General features: G+C 41.7%; 1 protein-coding gene across 2 annotated transcripts; it reads right to left on the bottom strand.

Annotated features, from left to right (window-relative positions):
• Positions 1-331: 331 nt before the first annotated feature.
• Positions 332-9,676, bottom strand: Chrna6 (cholinergic receptor nicotinic alpha 6 subunit). 2 transcript variants are annotated; one of them, XM_076852466.1, is made up of 6 exons: positions 9,598-9,676; positions 7,768-7,907; positions 3,896-3,940; positions 3,096-3,205; positions 2,020-2,998; positions 332-463 (listed from the first exon to the last, which is right to left on the bottom strand). In XM_076852466.1, exons 1-6 carry the CDS (start codon positions 9,674-9,676, stop codon positions 332-334), a joined length of 1,485 nt encoding a protein of 494 aa, XP_076708581.1. The 2 variants fall into 2 exon arrangements, with proteins under 2 accessions (XP_076708581.1, XP_076708582.1); XM_076852467.1 differs by lacking the exon at positions 3,896-3,940.
• Between the last annotated feature and the right edge of the window lie 234 nt (positions 9,677-9,910).

Below are 9,910 nucleotides of genomic sequence, written 5' to 3'. Positions count from 1 at the left end.
GGAGATACAACAGAGTCTCTTTTCAGTGTGGCTTGATGTTCACTACATGGTTTGACCACATGACATTCATGTCCCTGGAAAATCAATGTGTACAGACAAGAGAAGCTGACCTGACCCTGTTAGTTTATGGGTGCTGCCAGTTGTGAGCTTTAGTGTGTAATAAAACATCTTAATGTTCTCCCCTGTGCTACATTTCAACTCCTAAATTTGCAATATACTCCTCTTTTTTCCAGGTAGTCTTCAGTTTCAATAGATGGGGGACTTGGCCTTTCCTGTGGTAAGGAATACAGAACAAATATAGAGTCTGTGAGTTTCTAAGAGAAAAGATGTGTTAAGATTTTCCTGTGTTCACAAATAGCGGCTGTAGAAATAGCCCCGCCGTTCCAAACACACAGACAATTATAAATATCCAAAGAAATATTCTGTCTACCACCATGGCCACATATTTCCAGTCATCTTCTACCTGAAATACAAACAAAAAGTCAAAGCTATTTTTAAAAATAAAAACCATAAGGAAGCATGTTCTGTTTCATAAGTTTTTTTTTTTTTTTTTTGTACTGGGGATTGAACTAGCTCAGAGGCACTCAACCACTGAGCCAGTTCCCCAGCCCCATTTTGTATTTTTTTTATTTAGAGATAGGGTCTCACCAATAGCACCTCGCCATTGCTGAGGCTAGCTTTGAACTCATGATCCTCCTGCTTCAGCCTCCCAAGCTGCTGGGATTACAGGCGTATGCCATCACGCCCAGCTCCATAATGTTTTCTTTTTCAAAGATTTCCCCAGTACTTTTAAAAACAAATGTTGGTGGCATTTTGGATAACCCATGCCTTCTAAGTAGTACCTATAAGAAATTTTGTTTTGAGGGCTGGGGTTGTGGCTCAGTGGTCTAGTGCCCCTGAGTTCAATCCCTGGTTACCACACCTCACTCCCCAAATAATGAAAGAAATTTTGTTTTGTCTTAAGAGGGTGGATGTGTCTCCATGGGTACCTCGTGGAGCTGGCTATAGAGTATGCAGAAGACCTGGTGGGTCAGGAATCCCTAGGTCACAAAAGATTTTTCCCCGACTACAGGGAACACTCCCAAGAAGCAGCTGCTAGATAGCTCAACTCTTGTCGTTTGCACCACTGACCCCATGGTAAGCCTGGGGAGTGGGTGTGAAGCATGCAGTGGGGGGCAGTGGAAGCCATGAGGTACTGTTGAGGACCCTCTGAGCAGGAAGAACAGCTTTTCAAACTGCAAAGTCTCTGCAGCTGTGTCTTGAAAGCCCTTCCTGGTGGCAATTAAGGCAACAGGAACTCTCTCTCCTAGACTTTACAAAGTGCCACCCCGAAGGTGAGTTTTTCCAGACTTTTTACCCTAGATAGCAGGCATTCCTAGTATCTGCCCTCACCCACGGGGTGCACATTAGCTCTCACAATATCCTTTCACTAAGAGATATGGATGCCAGCATCTGTCATGTAAAATAAACCCAGGCGCCTGCACAAGATTTCAGCTGCCCTTAGCTCGTCATCCTTATGGAGAGGAAAACTGGCATGATTTCCTCGATCTCTCTCCTTGGAGAATGAGGGAAGGCTGTGTGCTTCTATAGTTAGACTCTGGGCACCAGAAGCAGAATATGTGGATACTAAAAATATCCCCAAGCCTCATTCAATCCATCTCAAGTAGAACAAGTGGGATTGGAGTTGCTGAACACTGGAGCTCACACACCTTCTCCCACCACTCGGAGGCTGCAAAGCTCTGCGGTCAGTTCTTCCCCTCCGGGACAGCTTTTCCCTTTCCACCCTTCAATTTGTCACCATTTCTTGTGCAAGGGTTCTTGGTTTAATTAACCAGGGCTGCCCTGGACATGCATTTTAACCAGATTGAGATTTGAGGTTTACCTCACTTGGTGGAGATTTGCTCTGACCCCTAGGTCAGTCCATCAGTAACTGCATAATAACAAAGCTGCCTGACTCTCTTACAGACACAACTCACACTGAGGATCTAAGTCTTTAAATGAGAGGAGATGTCCATTTACCTCTTTTTTTTCATTGTGGCTCTTCATATTTTCTGCTATGAATTGAACACTATCAATCACATCTTCAACTTCAGGAGAGTGCTCCAAATTCTCTGTTGCCCATTGTGAAGGCTGATGACTTAATCTTCTCTTGCTGGTGGCTGCCCCACTTGACTTATGACAGTGGCAGCATTCCTTCAGAAGTTTAGGTTCTCTGCAATTAGCAAACCTGACCTTGACAGGCTTACCTGAAAGACCTTCGGGATTTTGCTTGGAACTTTTTTCCTTCATCTTGTCCAGAGGCCGCTTCATCATCAAGATCTGTGGGAACAGCTGGAGGAAAATTGTCTTCACCCATTTGGGCATGGTGTGTGTTGTAGGGGTGCGATAGTGTATGTTTAACACAAACACGGTCACCACAATGGATAGTGTGACAAAGATCATGGTGAACAGTAGATACTCACCCACCAGTGGGATCACAAGAGAGGTGGATGGGATGGTTTCTGTAATGACCAGCAAAAACACAGTCAGGGAAAGCAGAACTGAGATGCAAAGTGTCACTTTTTCACCACAGTCTGAAGGAAGGTAAAAGACCAACACCGTCAGAAATGAAATAAAGAGACAGGGGATGATCAGATTAATGGTGTAAAACATTGGCAATCTCCGAATATAAAAGGAATAGGTTATGTCTGTGTATATCTCTTCGCAACAGTTGTATTTTATGTCATGCTTGTAGCCAGAGGCATCAACAATTTCCCATTCACTGTTTTCCCAAAAGTCATTCATGTCTACTTTAGAGCCAACGATTAGAAGATCAATTTCAGCTTTATCATATGTCCAGGAACCAAACTTCAGGGAACAATTTTGATGATCAAAAGGGAAGAAGGTGATATCCATAGGACAGGGACTCTTAAAAATAGCCGGAGGGGTCCAGGTGATCATGCCGTCATATTTAAGAAGGGCTTTTGTCTTGCCTTCCATTTGGAAATCACCAACAGCACTGTAAAGTAAATCAAACACATCAATACGACTTCCTGTGGATTGGCATGTGCCAAAAGTAACTTGGGAAAGAGACCGTGACTGTCAGATGCCCATACTTGTTATAGAGAACAATGTCAGGCTTCCAAATCTTATCCGCTGGAACACGAATAGTCTCAATGCCATCATATTCCATTGGATCCCAGCGCAACTTATAATCATTCCAGATCTGAAAGGAATAAAAATAATTTTAAAATTTTTAAATAACTATCTTCCAATGCTAACCTTATGTTGGATCAACAGATTTTTAAAAAAATAAATAAATTCTTATTTGAAGAGTGCAGAGTTTCTAGCAAAAGTCAGGAAATTATATACATGGGGGAATAGGGGACTAAATAGTTGAGTTGATTTGGGGGGCAATATTTAACTAGATAATTTTCTACAAATTGTTAGTTAGCTGGCTGAGGTTATAGGCTGGACTTCCATGTCCCATGTACTATAGTCAAACTGTAGTAATAACTCACTTCTAATATTAAAACTGTGTGTGATGATGAGTTTGTTTTCAAATCTGTGTAAAGTTATCAAGTTTTTTTAAGTGAGGAGACAATATGAGTCAGCTGGTGGGAATCTCAGCTACTGACCTCTCCAGGCCTGGGGCAGCATAGATCAAGGAGTGAGCAAGCATCAGAATCTGAAGCCCAAGTTAAAATAGGAGATTAGAAAGCAGAAAACAGAAAGTCTCTATGTCGGAGAGACATTTGTCACTAGGTTTCTGCACCTGTGAAGCCTACATCAAGTCAGCTGTAAGATATGCCTATCACAAGATGGGCATGGAAAGAGGTCATCCCAGTGGGTTCTATCCATCTGATATTATTGAGTGGACATGTGAGGACCACAGTTCAAAGAGAGAGAGACATACGTGACGTAGCCACAAATTGGTTTCCATGATCTGGTTTACTTCATCCTGGGAAAAAGAAATCATATTTTTAGCTTCACATGTACTTGCTAATAGAGATAGATCTTATAGCAAGAATCACAACTAAAGAGAGATGAATCTGAGTGATTCTTGCTAATGAAGGAAAGCAAGAAGACTAAAAAAGCAATATTTAAAAAAACATTTATTTGGCTGGGATTGTGGCTTAGCAGTAGAGTGCTCGCCTAGCACGTGTAAGGCCCTGGGTTCGATCCTCAGCACCAAATAAAAATAAGTAAAATAAAGGTATTGTGTCCAATTACAACTAAAAAATAAATATCAAAAACAAACAACAACAACAACAAAATTTATTTAGCATGCAGCCAGAAGTGCAATATTTCCACAACTGGTCCCAATGCTATGGACTTTAAAGGAAATGTGGCTTTAATCGGTCTATGCTGATTTAGATCTCACCTCCTCTCTGAAGTCTTTCTGCTCACCACAACCCATAAAGGTTTCTGACTCCATTAAAGGAAAAAAAAGAAGAGGAGAGAGAGTCTTGGAAAAGAGGGAGAGAAAGCATTGCAGAGGATACAGATACCCAAACCCAGGTCCTTGCTTTCACCTCAGCATCTACCAAAAAATCAGCCTCAGCTCACTATGGAGTTTCCCAGCTGGAATCTGCTATCCATCTACTACATATTCCCTTTCCCTACCCAAGCCACCCCTTCAATCACTCATGACACATGTTTTTATTGAGTAACAATTATGTGCTGTGTAAATACTGGGAATAGAGAAGTAACATGGGAAAATGTCCTGATTTCATGTGTCTTAGCTGGTAGTTGGGGAAATATAAAATTTACACACACACACACACACACACACACACACACAATATAATATGACATAAAGATAAGTCCTATGAATAGATAACTCTCATAGAGTAGTCCATGTGCAGGTACACGCACACACATACACACATATATCTATTTTATACAAGATGGCCAAAGAAGCCTTCTCTGAGGAAGTAATGTCTAAGCAGATTCTTAAATGAGGCTATTTGGAGGGAAAGCATTCCAGGTCAATATCCTCAGTATAATGAGTTTCTAAGTGGCTACCAACTCTCAGTGTGAAAGTTACCAAAGATTCATCTGGAATCATGGGTAATTTTATATCACAGTAGTCCAAGGGCTGTTGATAGTGGCCAGCAGTTGATTCCCAAGACTTGCTCAGCCAACCCAGCTTCCCAAGGCACCTAAGAACCCTCTAGACTAAATGAACTCCACTGAGGCTCAGGGTGCTGCGCTGCGGCTCAGACACCATTCTGCCCTGGTTCCCCAGGCCACTCTGCACTCTGCAGTTTTCTACTTTCATTTCATGCTCTTTACTGCCTTTCCTAGAGAGGCAAGTTTCCTCCTTCAAGTGGGTTGTCAAGCCATGATAAGTCCAAAGGTTTAAAAAGATCAGCAAAAACAGTTACATTCATGGTTTCCTATTGATCCCAGAAAACATAGAACTAGCAGGCGGTGGCCAGCATTGTTTTACAGTTACCCAAGCCTAAAGTCAATGCACTCTGATCATACAGGGGTCACTTTGCAATCTGCAGAGGTTAGCAGGAGTCATGTCAATAAATCCATGAGATGTCAGTCAAGAAAAGACAAGCTCTGCAGTCTCAGTTTCAGGAAGTTCTTAGAGGTAACTGGCATAAACTTCAACCATCTTTCAAAGCCTGCTTCCTCTCTGAACTAGTGTTCCGCACTGTGTCCTGGGAGCTAAAATCAGTTGATAATACCCTTCTAGCAGTAGCCCTTTCTCTCCTGCTACACTTCCTCAGTATGGAGCTGGTGTGTGGAGGTAAGGACACCCTCAGAGGTGTCAACCGATTTAGATCAGGAGCTCGTCTGGAGAGCCATAGTCTCCATCCAGTTCCAGTCTCCACCAATGAACATGTGCCCTGTAATCAGACAGCCCCCTGGAGGAGGCCAGAGACCCACGACACCACCTCACATCCTTGGGACCATCATCCATTTCTTTCTGAGGAAAATGAATTAGGTGACGCTCCAGCTGTATTGCAAGTTTTGAGTCACAATTTCCCATATACTGGATCCACAGCAATAGTCGCAGAGACATGGATCCACAAGGCCAAGCAGGCTACTAATTTTACCAAGTTTGCCATTTCAGATCTGCCAAGCCATTAGGAACACTGGCTAGGGATCTCTGTGAGGCAGGAGTAGACGTTCTCCTGCCCTGAAAGATAGAAGACTGTGACCAAGGTCAGGTTGCATGGCATCAAACATACTTCCACATAGAGCTCTCTGGATCTTTAGGGTCCAGCTGGGGGCTCAGACAGCAGCAGGGGGTGTGAACGTAATTGGGACAAAGTATCCTGGCAGTTAGAACATCACAGAGCCATCCCCACAGCTCAACTGATAACTGCCACGTGACCCAGCCATGCAGTGCCCCTGGGTATTAATCCTAGAGATATGAAGATTTATGTTTATGCAAAAACCTTTAACAAATGTTCATAGCAGCTGTATTCATGATAAACCAAAAAAACTAGAATGAGCCCAAATGTTCTTCAACAAGCAAATGATTAAATGAACTGTGGTACATCAGAACCATGGAACACTACTCAGTGACGAGAAGGAACACACACCCTTGATACACTCAACACTTAGATAACGCTAAGCAAAAGAGCCAAGGCTGCAAGTCATCATATTCTATGGATATGTAATGTTTTCTTTAATATTTATTTTTCAGTTTTTAGATGGACACAATATCTTTATTTTACTTCTATGGGTTGCTGAGAATCGAACCCAGCACCTCATGCATGGTAGAGGAGCACTCCACCACTGAGCCACAGCCTCAGCCCTATGTAATGTTCTTGTAATGACACTACTTTAGAAATGGAGGAGAGATAGTCGATGAAACTGGGCAAAACATATAAGGAATTTCTCTATTATTTCTTATAACTGGGTTTAATCAAATTATTTCAAACAGTAAAATTTCAGTTTAAAAAAGCTACTTTCCCAGCTTTCTCTGGCAACAAGAGGGGATGAAGACAGAAAGAGAAGTTGTGGGGAGGACTTCTAAGAAAGCTCCCTGAAGAGGTCACAAATGTCTGGTATGTGCCCCTTTAACCCTTTTCTCCTTTCCTCCTGCTTCTTGCCCAAAATATGAATGTGATAAGAGGAAAGACAGCAGTTATCTTGGAACATGAAGCAACACTAATGGAAGAAGTCACATGCAAAGGATAGTGAAGTAAAAAGATAGAAGGAACCTTGGTCACTGTTGCCATAGTTGGCTTATGCTCTTATCATCATAGCCCATGTAAGTGACATCCTCTGGAGTTGTGCAGTGCATAACCTGGGCAACTGAACACACAATTGCTCACATCATGAAGCCACCTGGTGCTAAACTCCTAGACTGCAAAATTTCAGATTTCCATTACATAAGGAAAAAAAATCATCTTGTATTTAAGCAGTGCCTAAAAAACAACAAAAAACTTTGATACTAGTAGCCAAGCTCTGCTTTCAGTGTTACCTCTCACCATCTTCAGAACGATGACCTGAAAGGACTCATTATCCAGGGATTTGAAGCAATGCTGTCCAGTGAGTGGCCCACCCAGACTCTAGATGCAGCTCAGTTCTGTATTTACAACAACCCAATCTATAGTAAGTAAGCTCTTCTAATTCTCCCTTCAACTTTCCTCCACTTCTTTGTTTCATAAACTGGTCTCAAAAGTAGTTCCAGACAATCACCATCTAAGGTGAACAAGCAGAGCATTACTGAAGAAAGTGTCCCCTCCAATGTGGGGACTTCTCTGACATCAGAGTCAGAGCCTCCAGAGGAACACGGGGCAAATGCCTGACACTCACCACGTTGGCCAGCTGTGTGATGGCCACTTGAAAATACACGGTGACAGGATCGGAAACGTTTTCCACGGGCCGGATGAACCGGTTATAACGAGAAAACAGTTTGTGGAAGAGTCTCTCCTCAGATGCACAGCCTGCGCAGCCTGCGTGGCCAGAGAGGGAAGAGTTAGGGACTCAGAGCCAGTGCTGTATCTAGGGAGGTGCCAGGGGCGTTTCGGTCACCAGGTCCCTCCAGGAGTGCATTGTGCCCACCAGCCAGCGCCCCATCACCGTCACCAGCTCCACCTGCACACTCTCGCACGGTGCCCACTGAACCTCGCCCTTTAGCCTCCACTGCTTCCCTTGAGGATGGAGGCAATATTAATTATGCCTACATCCCAGAACTAGGGCAACATCAAAGAAAATAATGTTGAGAAGAACACTTTTAAAGTCCAATGCACCACAAACACTGAAGGATAGATAGACAGGAGGCTTGGCCTTTCTGTTTATGTTGCTGAACGGAACTTATAGTCCTACCAGTGGAGCTAGAAGCTTTCCGGCAAGGGAGGGAAGGCCCTGCCCTGCCCTTTCTGATCTAAAATACTGACATCTGTGTCTACAGCCAACAAGATGTTTAGGTGGGGACATTCCACCAAGCAGAATGACATAGGCACTTCATTAAGGTCTTCACAAGCCATCTCCTTCTGAAAACCAAATTTGAAATTCAATAATTTGGGAGATTTTAAGAACACAAGTTTTGTAAAACAAATCTAGTTAAAATGTCTTAAGAATAATTCAAAATTAGGTTTTTAATAGCATTTTCAGTCATTAAATTCAAGACATTAGTGACACGTGTCTCTATACTTTTCCAAGATAAGTTAATGCATTAAAGGTAAGTCGATGCTATCACTTGACATAATTTATTCCATTAAAACCTCATTTAAATACATTTCCCCTTACAGAATCCAAATTGGACACCTGAAATTTCACAAGTTTTCTGAAGAGATTTGTACCTTGAAAGAATAAATAAAATAAAACTGAAAGGGTTGGAAAAGTTCATCAGGCAAAAACAGACAGCTGACTAACTATTATTACATTACCACATGAGAAGAGGGGCATGGAAAATGCATTGGAAACCCTGAAACACTGAGATTTTAACAGGAGAGGGAAATTTTAAATGTCACTCTTACTATAGTAACTAACAATGATAAAAATATTTCGTTGTAAGACAACAATGAAAAAAAATCTTCCTCGTTACCTATTTTCTCTCCTTTGACACATTTTAAGTAAACCCTCCATCAGTGTTGAAGAACAAGACCCTGCAAACCCAACAGCACATGGAAATGTGATTTTGCTCAGCTCAGCAGCAGTTCTAAGTTTTAACTTTGAAAATGAATAATTTTACTCTTAGGATAATATTTCAGCATAATCAAAATGAAAATAAGTACCTACAAAATGGAAAGGTTCATAGATTGAGTAATATCATCAGCTAACAAATAAATCACCATTTTGAAAAACATATTAAATATACCTACAATTCCATGAGTAGAATACATGCACAGCAGAGAAAGATAGAAGAACTGTATGGTTCTTATTATATTTTAATTAGAAAAATAAAATAAAATGATTTACAGCATTGTGCTCCCCATCCCACCTCTCAAAAATTTCCTCTGACAAGTTAAACTGAACTAATCAATACCGGATTAATCAGCAGTTGTAACAGTGTTGCTTCCTATACAGACACTTTATATATTTACCTAGAATCGTTCATATCTGCTTATTCAAGCACAACGAGAAAAAGAGTAAATACACAAAGCTAAAAGGTTATAGGAGATAAGCAGAAATAAAACCTACCTTTAAAGGAAGGTATGAATATACACAACCAGAGATACAAACCCAAGTGAAGGAATCCCTGACCCTTGCTGGTCAGCATGATTAAAACACATTAGAATTCCTTTTTCTAGGCAAAAGATTGTGGAAGACAAAGAGCTACCAGACAGCTGCACCCATCAAACCTTTAAATCATCAGAAGCCTACTGCCATCACGTGTGTCTTCTGTGAAATAAAAACATTCACAAAATGTAACTCGGCTGTTCCAGCATCAGAGGCTGTGGCAGACATGAAGGGCAAATAAAGAAGACGCCATGCAATGTCAGATGAACAGTCA

This window comes from Callospermophilus lateralis, chromosome 4, assembly GCF_048772815.1.
Source record: "Callospermophilus lateralis isolate mCalLat2 chromosome 4, mCalLat2.hap1, whole genome shotgun sequence".
Lineage (NCBI taxonomy): Eukaryota > Metazoa > Chordata > Mammalia > Rodentia > Sciuridae > Callospermophilus > Callospermophilus lateralis.
Note: the sequence above shows the minus strand (reverse complement) of the source record. Positions and strands in the feature narration are given on the sequence as shown.